The sequence below is a fragment of the Arachis stenosperma genome, chromosome 4 (assembly GCF_014773155.1).
Source record: "Arachis stenosperma cultivar V10309 chromosome 4, arast.V10309.gnm1.PFL2, whole genome shotgun sequence".
Lineage (NCBI taxonomy): Eukaryota > Viridiplantae > Streptophyta > Magnoliopsida > Fabales > Fabaceae > Arachis > Arachis stenosperma.
In genome coordinates, this window is record NC_080380.1 from 5,326,877 (window position 1) to 5,345,659 (window position 18,783).

Here is an 18,783-nt window from a genome sequence, read left to right on the forward strand (position 1 = left end):
TTATCAAAGGTCTCCAAATCGCAATAGCTAATGAATTTCGGTGGGTGGTTGTTGAGTCACACTTTGAGATGGCCATTAAGTTTGTTAATAATGGTTGTTCAGCCCATTATCCTTGTGCATCTCTCCTTGAGGACATTACTATTCTTGTAAGAAGAATTTCTTAGGTGAGTTGGAACCATATTCTTCAAGAAGCGAATTCGGCAGCTGACATTTTGACCAAGAAGGGCCAGATCTTCCGTACGGGATTCATGTTTTCGATGCTCCCCTCCAGACACCATTCATGCACTTTTTTTAGATGCTGCTGGCTCTTTCAAATTGAGAGGATGTAATTAGTTTGCTTGGTTGCTTGCTTTTTCTGTTTGGGGTCCTTGACCCCCCAACTCTACCAAAAAAAAAAAAGCTCATCAACATGTGGGATGTGTTGGGTAATAAGTTAATAACTGCGTGTTGCGCAGATCTCCTTCCGTTTTAAACAAGAAAATTAATCTCATTAAAAGTAAGTCTCTTTTGTTAATATGTATTTTAAGGATATATTTTAAAATGTTATAAAAGAATATTTACATTAAATTTAAATTTTAATATTATTACATTATTAAAACGTATATCTTTAATATTCAAAATAGTTAAATCTTAAAAATTTTATTTGATTTTAAGTTTTTGTTTGTTCTTTTGATTTAAATTTCTTCAATTGATTTTATTAATTAAAAAAATATAATAATATTATTCACACTTTATTTTAACTTATTAAAAATTTAAAACAATAAAATAGAAAATAAAAAATATTTTTTATTTTAAATCAAAGAAGCCTAGCTAGATATGATATCTCTCTTTGGCTAAAAAGTAAAAATTATTGGCTATTTAATAAAATAATTATATATTTTTTATTTTATTTATAATGTGATATATGAATAATATATCTTATTATTATTTAAAATTAAAATTTTCATGAATTTTAAAACTTTATCTTCTTTGATTTTTTTTTTCAATGTTGCTAACACGAATTAACAGAATAGATTATAGTATGTGTAAATTAAATTTAAAAGTCAGTTAAATCACCAAAAAATTTTAAAAGTCAGTTATGAATCAGTCATAACGTACAAAAAAAATGATTATATTATTATAAATAAATTTAATTTTTTGTTTATTATAAATTTAATTAATTTTTATAATAAATTTGATTATTTTAATAGTTAATTATTTTGTTAAAAAATAACCATTAATATATCGAAACACATATAATATATAACTGATATCATGACTAATTTTAATTATATTGCGTGTATACAAATTAAAAAAAATAATTATTAAATTAATAATCTATATAAAATATATAATAAATAATAAATATTAAATACATATTTAAAATAAATTAAATATTATATATTTATATATAAATATATACTGTTTAATTTCATGACTAATGTTATAAGTACGGTAAGATTTTTGTTTTTCATATATATAAAAAGCATTTTTAGATAAAATAGAGAAAAAATTACGTTAACTGAATTAATATTAATATTCAATTGGATTTTTAAAATTTGAGGTGAGACTCGTATTAACTTTTAAAATTACGAATAACTTAATTTTAACTCTCAAAATTTATAATAGTAACTGATTACATTAATCTTTGAGTTAATTTTTGTGAATGGCGTATTAATTTTGCATGTTAATAACTTATCAAGATTTAAATTTTTTTAATTAAATTTTATAAGACTAAGATTTATTAGACTTTTTAAAAGCTTAATTAATTTTCTAATTTTAACAAATGCAAACTAATTATAAAAAAACTACTTTTAGAAAATAGATACTTTGAAAACAACTTTAACTTTTTAAAACTACAAATAAACATGAACATATAATTTTTTTTAATTTATCAAATACAAAACGGTATCATAGAATCAAAGATTACCATTGCAATAGACACTAACAATCCTAAAGCTAGAAGCTACTTGTTAACGAAACAAAAACAAGTGGAGGAGATAGAAATTAAGGACTTACTTAAAATGATCAACATCGTTAGTTGTATTACACACTGAAAATTATTGTTATATGATTATTGTTGAATTAATCCTTATGGTAATATTGTTATATGATTATTGTCTGGCAAATATTACCATAGGGAAAAGACCAATGGTAATTTACGCGCTAAGTTTATTCTTTGCGTCATATTAGCATTAATTTTTTCTATTCCTAAATTCGACAATAATAAATAAGTGTAATTATTATTTAAAAATAAAAAAATAATCGTCAAATTTTTTTTGATAAATTCGACGATAATAACTGTAGAATGAACAATAATTCTAATAATACTGACCTTTTTTAATGATGACAATTAGACTGTATTTATTTATAAACACAAAATGTTTAGATAAAGACACTAATAAAAAATATAATTTATTTTTTATTATTTTTGTTAATATTTTATTATTATATTTTTTATTATTATATTTTTTGTCAAATTTTTTGAAAAAAAATCAATTAAACTTTTATAATTTATTCTAATTTATCACTAAATAAAATATAAAAATATTAATTTTTGTACCTCTATCTTTTATATCTTATCCTCAATATTTTGTCTTGTCTTATTATGTTCTTGTAATTGAACACAACTTTACATCACCAAGACCACCACTTTTTAATGTTAGGGCATTTTTTTTGCTGTTTCTTCATCAATTGTTTAAAAAATAAATAGTCAAATTGATCCCTGAAAATTACACGATTTTGGATTTGATTTCTAAATAATGTTTTTAATTAAATTCGTCTCTAGAAGATTTATATTTAGTCACGTCGTTCTTCTGTTAGATCGTACATTAACAACACACCTTTGTACATCTTAATTGAATGCTATCTTTATGAAATTCAGTTAAATTAGTCCTAAGTGATAAATTCTAATCCCAAAATATTACAAATATATCCCATTTCTCTTTAGAGTGTAGCAGCATCAATTTAAATTGCAAAATTTCTGATTGCTGGCATGATGGATGGTAGAAATAGAGGTTGCGATGATGGGGTACCTTCTGTGAACAAAATGCAAAAACCATAACAAAAAAGAAACTAGAATAAAAATTAAATAAAAACAATGAATTTTATTGACACAATACACAGTGATTACTTCAATAATCTAAAAAAATAGAGTTATTGATCAATTTTGAGGTACCAAAAATGTTTAATCAACAAAAATAAAACCCTAATTTTAGAAATGGCTTTTAAGTTTTAGCAAAAAGAAAAACACAAGACAAATCGATCCTACGAACAAATTCAGTAATAGCAAAAAGAAATAAAATGAAAAATCATACATTTAGAACAACCGAATTCCATAAAGAAAATGAAAAAATCAAAACCAAATAAGAAAACAAAAATTAAACACAAACAATAAACAAAAAATATTTACACAATGTATAATCCTTCAATAATCAGAAAAATAGAGCCCTTGATCATTTTTTATGAATCAAGAAGAACTAAAACCTTAACCCAACAAAAAATTTTCAATTCCTAAAAAAAAGAAGAAAAACATTTTCAACAGCAACAAAAGTGGCGATCACGTCTTCAACTATGGTGCCAAAGCTACTCCTCGTCAATGGCAAACTCGCAAATAAGACCTGCCGGAAGCTTTAATCGGCAACAATGATAAAGACTTCTTCATCTTCTGCTCAGCGACATCGAACTGGAAGCTAAGTCAGGACTTCTATATTACAGAAAGTGAATGGAAGTGAGAAAGACATTGCAACAATGACCAAAACAGCATCGTTTGAGAATCCATGGCTTTGACACTAGAAACTACGTTGTTTTAATACGAGTAAATGTCTTTTTCGGTCCCTAATTATTTGTCTAATGGACTTTCCACTCCTTAAGAAATATAAAAACCCAAATCGGTCTCTATCTACTTTGATATATGTACTTTTTAGTCCCTAGTTAGGGACCGAAAAGGACATTACCAAGAACCGAAAAGACATTTACTCAAAGTTGATAGGGATTGGAATGTACATATTTTAAAGTAGATATGAACCGATTTGGGTTTTTAGATTTCTTAAGGAGTGAAAAGTTTATCGGACAAATGGTTAAGGATCGGAAAAGACATTTACTCTTTTAATTCTGATGCATAACTTAACAGGTCAAGTTAGTTTTTTATAGTTTTATTAACACCGTTTGCAATAATATTAACAAAAAGACTAACGTGACTGAATTTAAATTTTTTGGGATGAATTTAATTAAAAAAATTATTCAAAGATCAAATTTAAAAATTTTATGATCTTTTAAAAACTAATTTAACTATTTATTCATAGTTTAAATGTAAAATAAAAAGTATCTATTTTTAACTTAATATCAATCAATTGTACTACTTCACTACTATACACTTTATATATCATGGCTACCTTTTCTCTTCATTTTCTTTACATGTCTGTGCCGATTAATATAAACAGAAATGTCTACCGATTCGATTATTATAAAATCAATGCAATAATTCCAGCAAGTTTAAGTCACATTTACTATGATATAACCCGATCTAATCTAGCAGAGTTAGAACTAGCAACAAATAGGGGAGGTAGAGTTTGAATTTTATTTTAATTTTATTTGTGAATTGAAAATTTTTTTAAAATTTAATTTAATTTTATTTGTAGTTTTTAAATTTTTTAATTCTAATTTTACCTACTCTAAAATTCTCAACTTTATCATATTCATAGGAAAATCAAAATTTTTTAAACAAATATAAAATTCAACCAATCAATCTATATTTCATACAAATTAATAAAATAAAAAATAAAAAGTTAAGTTCAAATTAAAATTAAAAATAATAAAATCTTTAAAAAATCTAACATAAAATTACAAATATCATGATCATCAAATTTTTTAATAAGACTAAAATAACACAAATAAAGATAAAATGTCTTGTTACTCTTTTTCTGATTTCAAATTATTGCAACATTACTCTTTAAATAAACAAATGTACTAAATTAGCAGTTTAAAACTTTAAATGATTAGTTTAGTGGTTACTTTGAGTTTTTACAAAAAAGGAAATTATAGGTTCAATATCCACTTCTTTCACTACATATATAATTTTTAAATATATATTATATAATATATTAGAAGTGCGAGTAGAATAGGATAGAGTATACCTTGAATTCGCATCCGACACTATTCGTAGGTAAATCCTATTTGCACTCTATCCTATCCGCAGTAGGTCTGAGTAGACAATTCTACCTAATCAGGTTAGGCCAAATTGAATATCTGTGGGTAGGGTATATATTGTCAGTCCTAGGTATAGTTAAGTTTGATCTGTATTAAATTACAAAAATATTATTTATACATTAAAATCAGTAATTAAAATTAATCACTAATGTATTTTTATTTTTATATAAATACACGTATAATTTAATTTATTTTTAGTATATATTTATATTTTAATATATATTTTATACTATAAATAATTTTAAACATTGATTTTGATATATAGATAATATATCTAATTAAATTATTATGATACTGCAATCAAACTCATCGTTCTATTTATTTATTTGTTTTTCTCCTTGTGCGTGCTAAAAACAATTTACTGGCGGTAGTGGAGACAGGAGAGTGCACATCATTTCTCCTGTGTTACTCAAAAAGTAGAAGAGAAAGTATTGAGAGATAATATACAGAAACTAAATGTAAATTCTAATCTAAAAAATAAATTAATTTTAAATTAATTATAAAATTAGATTTTCAATTAATTAGAGTAATCAGTTTTTGAATTTGAATTTTTAAGATTAGGTAATATAATTTTCTTCTAACACATTGTCACCACACGCATCTTTATTCAATCTTAACTCTCCTCCTATGTCAGTCATACCACCGTTCAGCCCGACACTCTTTCTTCTTTGCTGCTCAACCCGACGTGCCTCCCCCCCACCCCTCAGCAGTGCGCCCTCGCTGATTGTCAAAGCCGTATTGCACCACTGCTGCTTCCTTGTGTCGCTGCTGCTGTTTTCGCGCTACTTTACCTTGGCGGCATTGCAGCGGTGTCGCACTACGCTCTTGTGGAGTTGCTGCTACGTCATACCAGTTTGTCATTTCGAAGCGTTGTAATTTCCGGTAAAAGTTATTGGAGAGTGAACCAATGATGGAGCCATCAATCCTTTTATCCCGTTGTCCAGGTTGCCGTTGCCGGCTGCTGCCGCGCGAGAGATGTCATTGCACGCATTCCTGCCTTATGCGCCATTGCGGCTGTCTCGTATTTCACGGGAGCCACTGTTACCTCAAAATCATTGGTTGGTGTTGCTGTTGTCTCATCGCCGTTTTCTCTCCACTGTCGCGGTTTTTCTCTTCCTCTTCTTACTCTTCTTCTTCTTTTTCGAATGTGACTTTTATTTTGTGGACGTGGAATTCTTTAGTTTAACTAGGTGAATTGTTGTTTATTTCATTAGGTATGCAGTTAATTATTTTCATTCTAAAGTGAATGTTTATTTAATTTGGATTGGATTTAAATAGATACAATGAAATTTGCTAGATGTTCATTTTACTAGGGATGTGTTAGTGTTGCAAGTGTGAGAAGTGTTGAAGTTAGTCCCACATCAAAGAAAGCAAGGAAGAGTGAGGAGTTTATAAGATGAGAGACCCATTAACTTGACACCTTAAAGTTTTGAGTTGGATGTTGTGTCTTTTTATCTTATGTTCTCTCACTTGATTCCTCCTCCCCGAATCTCTCCGATTGTGGATTGTAGGTCTAGAATGCAGTTCATTGTTCATAATTTTTATTGTCCATCTAACCAAATTGAAACCAGATTATCAATTAACAAACCGGCGAATTTCATTAATCAAAATTATCAAACCACGTTGTAATTAAGTAGTGTAATATGAATTTAAGTCTTTAGGAAAGTAAGGTTTCTTATAACTGCAATTGAAATGATCAATTATAATCTTTCACGCATGAATTTAATTGCACTTTTAAATGACGTAAATAAAAAACCTTATATACAGTGAAGGCCATTTCAATCTAAACAAATTAAAATAATACTTTTTCATCATGTGCCGAAAATGGTCGAACACATGTATCTGTGACACTATATTATTGATTGAATATGCCTCGTTTATCACGGAATAGTATTATATATAAGCATATCACAGGAGTTTTTAATTTACTTGATTATGTCTGATATAATGAAGTGCACCGTCATGCTTCTTACAGACACACACACACACGTTATCTTTATTTAATTCGTAAGCAGAAAATTAGGATGAATAAAAAATATTTGAATCCTATATGTGCTTCATAGTTTATATATGTTTAAAGCTAAATAAGGCAACGTAAAGTGAACTAGTATTGGATATAGAATATAGTATGGCCAATCATGGATCGGAGCTTCAACATGTGAAGTGTGTGGGGGTAACCGCGTATGGCGCATATATATCTCGCCATCATCTTTTGACGAATCAATAATATTATGTTCATATTCATCATTATAATATATGATATTTATTAAATGAAAATTCAGATGTAATCGACTTAATATGAAGTTGATAATTGAGAGCTGTGAGATAAAAATTTAGTTAAATCAGTCAAATCATTTAACTTCATCTAAATTTCCACTTTTTATTATATCAGAGAGCATACCTATATATTCTCTGCCATGCATGCATCGATTCGCCCCAAACAACATACAATATGGCTTCATCACTACTTCACCATTTCTTGCTCCTCTCTGTACTCATCCTTTTCTCGTCATCACTATGTGCATCTCAATTCCCAAAGAGCGGTTACATAACACTTCCTACAAAGTTGGATCCAGTAACACACCAATACTACACTTCCATAGGCATAGGAACACCAAGACACAACATGAACTTGGTGATTGCTCTTGACCAAAATGCCCTTTGGTACGACTGCGACTCTCATTACAACTCATCATCCTACACTCCGGTGAGCTGCGACGATTCCACTTACTGTCCACGACAAGCTTCAGGCTGCTTTAACTGCCATGGCGCTCCACATAAGCCAGGCTGCACCCACAACACCTGCGGTTACTATGCTGCTAACCCTTTTGTTAATGCCACACCCTTTTTCTCCGGTGACTTGGGTAAGGATCTTTTGTACTTGACTCAGGTTAAGATTCCACGGAGATTCCTCTCCGGCTGCGTCGTATCGGATTCCCCCCATAACGGTCTCCCACTCCTTGGGGGTCTTGTTAAAGGCAGCAAGGGGATGTTAGGGTTTGGAAGAAACTCCAACCTTGCATTGCCAATTCAAATCTCATCAATTTACAATGTTATTCCCAAGTTTGCGATTTGTTTACCGTCTTCGGAGACATCCGTTGGAAATGTTCATTGGTGGAACACCCTATGGTCTCAGCTCTGTTCCTAACCGCGTTGCTTTTGCTATCCCTGCTGATCCTGATTCTAACGAGTACTTCATTAATGTCAACTCCATCAAAATCGATGGCCAAGTTGTCAAAGTTTCCGGCAAGGGTTTCAATGGCACCACCAAATTCAGTACCTTGAGCAATTTCAGTGTGTTGCATGGTTCCATATACAAGCCATTTGTTAAAGATTTCGTGACACATGCAGAAGGAATGAAGATGAAGAGAGTTGAAACAGTGAAGCCTTTTGGAGCGTGCTTTGATGGAAAAAGCATTGGAAGAAAGAATGGGGTACCGGATGTGCCAGGTGTCAGTCTGGTATTGGACGAGAATCAAGGAGTGAATTATGAGATAAATGGACACAAGTCAATGGTTGAAGTGAATAAGGATGTGATGTGTTTGGCGTTTGTGGATGGTGGGAAAGAAACTAAGACTGGAATAGTGATTGGAGGGTATCAAATGGAGGATAGGATATTGGAGTTTGATCTCAGCACTTCAATACTCAGATTCAGTAACTCTCTCCTGCTTCATAACAATGCAAGTTGTTCAAATCCATCATCTTTAAATTTTTAAGGTGTAAACTCGATTTCACTTGAAGTTGATACCTGAGAGCCGCTAGATGATTTGATTAAATTGACTAAATTTTTAGAAGTCGACTTTACCAGTTTTCACCAATTTTTAATTAATTAACATTGCAACATCTTAATTAATTATTTCCACCTTGTTTTTTGTCCAGTAGAATAAAGTCTCAAATATTATTTGGTGTTTGAGTAATATAATGAGTAATAACATTGGATATATACGTCAAGGCCTAAGTGTATCTTATTTTTGGACCTTGAAAGTTTGGTTGTTGGGCCTATTGTGTTCTGTTTGCAGTACCTAAACTGAAAGGAACCTATTTATTGGCCCAATAAAAGGCCCAATATCGTTAGAGATTCACATGATCTAGCTAGTGCTGAGGTTCTGGTTATGACTTATGATAGTTACCTAATCGGCTAATCTTATCTTACAAGAAGCAGTAGTAATAATTGATAGCAATTGTGCGAGTAGAAAAAGAGAGACAGGGATTATTTATTTATTTGTTTATTTGGGCTTCAAGTTATGATATAGTCCTTTCATATATGTTGTTCTACTTGTTGAGCTGTCTCATGGGGACACACACAACTTTTATGGATATCCAAATTCCGATAAGGATGTCACGTGTGTAATTCAATCCTTGCGATACGTAGAATAATATGATTATAAATATAAATATATTTTGACTATGACTAAAAATAAATTGCAATTACATAAAGTGATATTATCAAGTGATAACTATTAATTACGTGCATCTTCATTATTTTCAGTAACTTTTTTTTTGGGGTCAAGCAATAACTTTTGTAATGAGATAGATATTGCTCAGGTAAATATTGCAATTTTTGACCCACGTTATAAATAAATACTAGTAACTTCTATAAAAAAAAAAAAAAAATAGTTTTACAATAATTTTTTGCCTTAGAGAAATTGAAGGGATGGAAAAAGGGCAATGTACATTGTACAATGTATGAGGAAGGTGTTCGATTTTCAATGGATTGAAAAAAGAAAATCTGTATCCGTAGATATCCGTAAAGATTATTCGTAACAGAAGGTTAATGAGACTCGCAAAATTTGTACAGGATCAGAAATCTGTTTCAGCAAATAAATAGGGGTGGGGTAGATATTTTGAGGTACTTATCTCCTACGAAATTTTTACAAAAAAAAAATAACTTAATTTATTATATATATATGTTATTAAATAACTATTTTATTTTATTTTAATTTATATATTATTATGTTAAATTTATGTTTAATTTGATATATTTAATTGAATTATATTAAATTTTATTATAATTACATTAAGTTTTTAAAAAATTAAAATTTAATATCCGTGAATATTCATGAGTAACCATCTCCCTCGCACAAAAAAAAAACAAAAATCTGTAACAAAAATAAAAAGAAAACAAAAGATATTTTACTAAACAAAAATGGAGAACAGAAGAAAAATCCCCATATCCATAAAAATTTATTGTCATCTCTAGTTCTCATAGTCCTGTAAAGTACGGACACTTTGTTGAATTGCTGTGTCTGTGTGTCGGACACATTTCGGACACGACACCTACTGATACATGTGTCAACTGTATCCAAAATATGTCTAAATAAAAAATAATTTTTTTTTCAGATACACTTAGACACACCTAAATACCATCACGTGTCAGCGTGTCCGGTCTTAATCTTAAGATATATTCTTAAAATAAATTTAGATATATTATATATTATTATTTATTAAAACAAAAAATATTTTAAATATTTGATATAATTAAAATAAGATATTAAAAATAATTTAAAAAATTAATTTATATTTTAATATTAATAAAATATTAAAATATCATTACGATTTATCTAAAAAATACTTTATATTTTATATATATGTATCATTTAAAATTTTAAAATTCGCGTGTCGACATATTCTGTATCCTATCATATCCCGCGTCCTCGTTAATATCCATGCATCATAGTCATAGTCTCATCTTCAAATTCAATATTAATAGGAGTAATTAACTTGAGAGATAAGAAGGGGAAACGGTGTAAAATAAGAAGCAAATAATTGTATGCAGACTGTGCTATAGTCTTGATGCATAGTCTCCTTGTCTAGTAACTAGTTTTTCAATTTTCTTTCTTAGTAAACAAAGCCCCATTAAGATTTTGGGAACCCGTTCCTAACTTCCTATTATATTTGTTATACAAAGAATGATTTAATTTAAAATTCTGCTTTTTTTTATAGTATCTTTAAATTTAATAGATTAGTGGATAATTTATTGTAAATCAAAATTTTATTTAAAATTTTGTTATGACTAGTAAATGTGAAAGGAAAAGTATATGAAATTAAGAGGTGATTAGTCAAAAAATAAACAACTTAACTAATTTATAATTATATTTAATTAATTTTATTTGTTTTTAATTTATAATATTTGATATTAAGTGCTTCTCACTTTAAATTAAAATTTTAAATGATACCTTGAAGAATTAAGAATGGGAATCACGGAATTCTATTAGGGGTGGGATCACGGAATTCTGCTTTTAACAATCTCAATTCTTAGTATATAAACAAATTTATAAAATATATAAAAGAATATCTATTTAGTATGAAAAAAAAAAACATTCTGATACAAAATATCCTAATGCTTAGTATAAGCACCATTCACGTAGAAATTTTGAATTTACTCAAAGTCATTTGACTGGTTTTTAATTGGTACCCTCTTAACATTATTGAATATGAAATTCAAACTCCAAGTGGTATTAGTAGTAGTTATTAGTTATGCTGTATTTTGGCGGATCTTTCCTAACAAAAAAGTAAGTGTAAATTTTTTTTTCATAAATCATTAATTAGTTATAGGGGAGTAATATGAATTCCTTTTATTATTGTTAAAAATGCCAAAAATAATATTGAGAATAACTTTTAATTTATTTTACATTAAATAGTAATTTTTGTTATTTTATTTTTTTATCGTTCTACTTTGGCTTGATTTGGTAAAGTTTTTCGAAGAGATATTTGTGCTTTTTAAAAGTTTAAGCTTCTCATTTTGTGTTTGGTAAATAAAAAAGATTATGTGCTTGTGCTTGCAACTTTTAAAAGATCGAAATACTTTTGAAAGCACTTAAGGTAGAGCTTTTTAAAGTTGGTTTGTACTTTTAAAAATTTAAAAGTCTAATATAACTTTATATATTAACTAATTTTCAAATTTAATACTTATATTTATGTCTATTATAATATTTTTAAATTATAAAAACTATTTTACCAAACATAATTGTTGTTATTTATATTTATTAAAAGCTATTTTTAATTTAATTTAACAAACATAAATATTACAACTTTTAAAAAACTATCTTTTAAAAATCAATTTTTATAAACTACTTTTAAAAAGTAAAAACTTTACCAAATCTTTTATTACGTTGAAGTCGCTTGAAAAAAAAGTTACACCGTTTTCTTGTTTTCAAATGTTCAATAGAACAATGTGGTTCTTAATTAAGATTACAGTGATGAGAAAGGAATATACCATAGTCAATAATTAAAAGGAAGAAGAATATTCGAAAACGAAAAATAGTCATATCTCTAATATTTCATAAACCTCCATTGTACACATTGTACGCTTAAACCATTGGCTCCCTATACTTTTTCTTTTTTTTATTATTCTTGTTAATTTTTTATAACTATATTTTTTATTGTTATATTTTTCATCTCAAATTTTTTGAATGAAAAAAAATGAGAATAAATTGAATTTTCATAATTTGTTTTAGTTTATTACCAAATAAAATACAAGAACACAAAATTCTATATTTTTGTTTATCAGTATCTTATCATATCCTATTCTCAATATTTTGTCAATGTCCTGTTCTTAGAAACAAACACAGCAAAAAAAAACAAAGAGATTTGATTTACAAGGTGCCACAATTTGGAAGGTAAACACAAAAGTAAAGGCATCAATGAATCTGGCCCTTCAAGCACTACAATGGGTTGATGTGAGATATTTTTCTTTTCGTTAATGCAAAAACGAGGGGAAGGGAAAACGTGTTCCCATCTTGTGACGTTAATTTTCCATGAATTAATTGGGAAGGTACAAAATTTGGTACCATTTAGGCCAGAATTTTAGATGCTAAATCAAGGAAGAGCAAAGAGTTTTCCAAATACCAAATAGTGCTTTGACATTTACATTGTTGCCATGCCTACATCCTTATAATATTTTGGCAAACTACAATTAAAAAAAATTTCTTATATTTTATATTAATAAAAAATATTAATCTTTTAATATTTTTATTATATTCTATATTAAACTTAACATTTAATAATAATAATAAAAATAAACAAACAAAAACTTGCAAGCTACTCGTTGCTCCTAAAATATAAATAAATTGTGTATATAACTTATCATTCTTTCTTTTACTATTGTTTTCTATTATCAAATCAAACCATTAATTAATTTATCATCATAATTTGTGTGCTCTCGTCGTGGTAGGTACGTACAAAAATTAAGGTTTATGAATGTGACCTACCAACCAATGATACAGTCACACTCACATGTCATCCTACTCATCAACGTTACCAAAGAGAAAGAGAAGGGATAAGCACTAAGCATCACAGAGTGTTATCTACTCAGCAAACCAAAACCCCAACAAAATAATAATAATAAAGAAAGAAAAGGTAAAAAATAAATAAATTAGGGAAAAAGAAAGAAAAGCAGAAATAACACTCTACAAGGATTCATTAATCATAAACCTTATCCATCCAATTTTCCAAAGCCCCCAAAATCGAAACTAAAAACTAAAAAGTTTCAGTTTTTAACGCAGCCGCGGCGACCCATCACCGAACACACCTCATAGCTTCTTACTTCTTCAACTACCAAACCAACTTCTTCTTCTTCTACTACCATGGCTTCTTCTTCCTCTGTTTTTGTTCTGCTTTCCTTTCTTTTCTTCACCCTCTTCCATGTTCAGATCTCAGCTTCTTCTCTGATTCTCCCTGTCACAAAAGACTCTGCAACGCTTCAATACTTGACCACACTCTCTTATGGAACCCCTCTTGTTCCCACAAACCTTGTTCTGGATCTTGGGGGTTCCAACCTCTGGATCGATTGCGCATCGAGGAACGCCCCTTCTTCTTCCTCAATCTCTGTTCCTCACCGTTCGATTCAGTGCCTCACGGCGAAAAGCCACGAAATTGAGACTCAGGCATGGGTCACTAGCCTCTCAAACCCTGAAGAACTTGACCAGCCATGTCAAATTCTCTCTCAAAACAGCATCACCGGAACAAAATCCTCGGAGGGTGAGCTCGTTCAGGACCTCATAGCACTGAAAAGGTGGAAGCTTGAAGAAGAAGAAGGACCAAAGAGTCAGATTCTCTTTGCTTGTTCACCAACACTTCTCTTGAAGGGTTTAGCGAGTGGTGCTAAGGGAATTGCAGGTCTTGGAAGATCTCGAAGTTCATTCACATCACAGATCTTTGATTCTCTTACAACTCAAAGAAAGATGAGTTTTTGTGTCTCATCTTCATCTGGGGTTGTGGTTTTTGGTAACATGGGTTATGAATTTCAACCATCTGATGAAATTCTCAGATCTTTAACCTTCACACCCCTTTTGACCGCCACCAACAACCAGAAGAACCCTAATTCACAGGAGTATTTCATCAACGTCAATTCCATCAAAATCGGTGGGAAAAAGGTTTCCTTTAACACGCCATCGCTGTCACAAGATGGCAATGGAGCTATGTTGAGTACGGTTGTGCCTTTCACAACTTTGCACAGTTCAATCTATGAGATTTTTGAGAGTGCTTTCTTGAAAGCTGCTTTGGCCATGAACATGACAAAAGTGGAAGCTTTAGCACCTTTTGGTCTTTGTTTCAGTTCTGAGGGGAACCCAAGTGTGCCAATTATTGACTTTGTGCTTCAGAGTGAGATGGTGAAGTGGAGCATCCATGGAAGGAACTCAATGGTGAAGGTCAACGAAAAGGTTATGTGCTTAGGGTTCCTGGATAGTGGTGTGGATGCAAAGAATAATATTGTGATTGGAGGGTTTCAATTGGAGGATGTTTTGGTTCAGATTGATCTTGATACTAACATGGTTGGATTCAGCAATTCACTTTTGATGAAGCAAACTAGTTGTTCTGATTTCAAGAGGCTTGCTTCTTCCATGGTTGCAGCAGAGTGATTTGACCAAAATAACCCCTGCTATTGATTATGATATATAATTGATGAGGCATAATACATAGTTTTTTTGTTTTCTTTTTTTAGATTAAGGGTGAATGCTGAACATTTTAGTATCAGTTTTTGAAATCACCTTAAATGTTTTGTGTGTATACTACTAATGGTTATTGTTGGGAAGTTGGAAGGCACCTTTTGATAATTGAATAGTTCTCTTGTATGAGCTTTAATCAGTTGAGTTGTTTTGTTTTAGGCTTAATTTTGTGTGTTTATTTTGTCGGTGTGATAAGATATGATGAAGATGATAGGCAATAATGTGAATATGGAAATGGAACAAGTTGTGGAATATTTTGATAGTGGGAAGAGCATATCCATTTTGCACCATTCATTTCATTATAAGGCACTTTTGTTATTACTTTCCATTTATTTTTATTTTATTGCACAATATGCGGCACACAGTTTAACCCACAATGAAAGGTATTGGCACCCTGAAATGGCAGAATATCTGTTTTGTATTAATTCACGAGGTTGAGGCCTAATAGTACACCAGTACAGGAAAAGGGCACTTTTGTAATTTGATATTTTTATTATCGATATTATTATTTACTTATTTATTTGGGTGAAAAGTCAGTTGTAATTAATTTTATATAAAATTAATAATTGATAATTGAGAGTTGTTAGATAAAAATTTAGTTAAATTAGTATTTAAATTTTTATCTTTTTAAATTTTAAATTAAAATTCACAGTTCGCCAATGAGAAGTTTTATTTATTTTCATATTTTAAAAATCACCAACAAATCCATTTTTTAGGATTTTACCTCCCAATAAATACGGAAAAGCTCTGCATACAAGCCATTAGGGCTTGTATGTTCTACAAGTACATGAAACAAATACGCGCTGCTCTACGTACGTTGATTACACGCGCTATATAACATCCTGCGTATATCTAACTACCAAATTTAAAATATTTGTTTCCTTCTTCGTTTTTGATATTTTGAGATTTGGTTGTTCTTCTTCTCGCGCGTCTTCCCTCCTTCTTTTCCATCGTTCTTTTGCTGTCCTTTTCTCACTGGTATGTTCTTCGTTTACGTTACCTTTTTCTCTCTCTGCAACTCGACTTTCGTTTTCTATTTTGATTTGTTGTTTTCTGAAATCAAAGTTTGAACTCGTTTTGAAGATAATGGATCATTCAACCTCTGATTGTCTGCTGAATCCAGGCGAAGTGGATTATGAGTTTGAATTTAACGAATTTTCTGAGGTTTGATTTACATACGATTAGTATGATTTTTCTTTCAGTAATTGGTATAGCATTGTGTAGTTGAAAAATTGCTGAACATTGACTGTGAAAGTAACACGTTAACATGAATCTGTTTATTCAATGTATTAGTTGTGACTAATTACCTGGAATTTATAGCAGACGCTCGGGTGTAGATCAATTCTTTTTTGGGTGTATTTTAGCTAGAAGTGTGGGTGTATCTACACTTTACTGGTTTTTTGTTATTTTAATTGAGTTGTTGTTGTTCAAGTGTATTATATCAGACACGATTGGGTGTGTTTTTAGTTTTTGACATGGTGTATTCTGCAGCCTGAGTATTTACAGTTTATGGCTTTAAAGGTCATTCTGTAGTTGAGTTGTTGCGGCTCGGGTGTATCATATTAGACATAATTGGGTGTATTTGAATCATATCTATGGGTGTATTTCAGTCTGACACGGTGTATTGTGCAGCCTCTCTCGGTTGTTGATGACGAGCTTGTTCCGAAGGTCGGAATGACCTTTACCACCCTTGAAGATGCTGGAAAATTTTACAGGGACTACGCCAAGGCTGCAGGTTTCTCTACAAGAGTTCGGTGCACAAATAGGAAGGGAAATGAGATTAAGAATCAACTGATTACATGTAGCAGAGAGGAAAAATGGAAATCTAAAATATCTCCGACCGAGAAGACCAATCCGACAGCCGGTCTAAACTGTCCTGCAAGAATTTATATACACACATTGAAGGATGTCGGTGCTTGGATCATTTCAAAGGTTGTGCTGGATCATTCACACCCCTGCTGTCCAAGCAAAGCAGAGATGCTCAAACAGCACAGGGAACTAAGCATGTCCATTCGTCGTACGATAGAGAATAACGAGGAGGCTGGTATCAGACCAAGCAAAACATACCAATCATTTGTTGCTGCTACCGGGGGTCACCGCGAGTTAAACTTTATCGAAAAAGACGTGAGGAATTACATTACCAGGGAAGTGCGGAATGTTTCCGAACAAGAAGATGCAAAGGAATTTGGGAAATATTTCTTAAGAATGAAAGAGAAGAATCCGAATTTCTTTTTTGAGCTCGAACTTGAGGAGGATCAATCGATTAAGCTGGCTTTTTGGGCCGATGCCAGAAGCAGAGCCGCCTTTGAGTATTTTGGAGACGTCATTTCATTCGACACCACCTACAATACAAACAGGTAACAAACTGTCCCTGTTTATGATGCTAAATTTTTATTTTTACGAATCCGCAGAGGTGTATATTGGCTGTTTCATTGGGTGTATTCGAAGCATTTGTTAGGGTGACCTAATTATTTTGCATTCTGGACCATGGTAATTTGTTTCAGGTATAATTTGGTCTGTGGTTCTTTTGTCGGGGTGAATCACCACGGTCAGTCAACACTTCTCGGATGCTCTTTGATGAAGAACGAAGAAATTGAATCATTCAAATGGTTATTTCAATGCTGGCTTCGTTGCATGGGAGGAAACGCTCCGAAAGGGTTTCTCACCGATCAGTGCGCATCAATGAAAAGGGCTTTAGAGGCCTGTATGCCAACAACAGTTCACCGCTGGTGTATTTGGCACATCATGAAGAAGATTCCAAGCAAATTAACGGGTACAAGGGACATGCGGATATCGAACAAAATGAGCCATGTTGTTTGGAACTCTCATAGCAAAGACTCATTCTATAGGAATTGGAACGATTTTCTGCTAAATTTGGTCTTGCGGACAACAAGTGGCTTTCAGGTAATGTGTTTTAAAAATCTGCAGAGGTGTAAATTGTATGTTCTCTCGGGTGTATTTTACAGTTTGTTTTAGGTGTATGCAGATCTTACGAAGACCGTCACATATGGGTTCCTATCTATCTGGATCACCACTTCTGGGCAGGGATGAGAAGCACACAAAGGAGCGAGAGCATGCATTCATTTTTTAACAAGTACATCACCCGGAATAGCTCGCTTATTCAGTTCGTCAAACAATACGATAATTGTCTCGGAAGCAGGGAGCAAGCAGAGAGAGAATCAGACGCTGCAAATTTTCATACGGTCATACCGTGTGCAACCAAATCCTCCATTGAAGCTCAGTTTCAAGATGCGTACACTCATGCAAAGTTTAGGGAATCCAAGCGCAATTCAGAGGAAAGAATTGCATCACCAGATTAAGAATTCCGCTCTAGGCTATTCAATATACGAAGTCGGAGAACAAGTTTCCAGCTCAATATTCAACAAGTTTGCTGTTACCTACGACTCAGTCGCAGCCGAGGTAAAATGCCAATGCTTATTATTCGAGTCGAGATGGATACTGTGCCGTCACGCACTAAGCGTGTTAAGCTTCGAACAAGTAAGCCAAGTGTCCCCTAGATATATACTGGAACGATGGAGCAAGAAGGTAAAGAGGCGACACACACACATCAAGAGCAGCCACGACGAGCCACTAATGGAGCCAAGAAGCAAGAGGTTCGACCAATTGGTTTTTCGTTCGCAAAATATTT

General features: G+C 31.3%; 2 protein-coding genes across 2 annotated transcripts; both read left to right on the top strand.

The window, feature by feature from the left end:
- Nucleotides 1–8,151: 8,151 nt before the first annotated feature.
- On the top strand, nt 8,152–9,083 carry LOC130976878 (probable aspartic proteinase GIP2). The gene has a single exon (XM_057901830.1). The coding sequence runs from the start codon at nt 8,238–8,240 to the stop codon at nt 8,901–8,903; it is 666 nt and encodes a 221-aa protein (XP_057757813.1). The 5' UTR covers nt 8,152–8,237; the 3' UTR covers nt 8,904–9,083.
- Nucleotides 9,084–13,621: 4,538 nt separating this feature from the next.
- Nucleotides 13,622–15,455, top strand: LOC130974385 (probable aspartic proteinase GIP2). Its single transcript, XM_057899254.1, has one exon. The coding sequence runs from the start codon at nt 13,773–13,775 to the stop codon at nt 15,045–15,047; it is 1,275 nt and encodes a 424-aa protein (XP_057755237.1). The 5' UTR covers nt 13,622–13,772; the 3' UTR covers nt 15,048–15,455.
- Nucleotides 15,456–18,783: the final 3,328 nt, after the last annotated feature.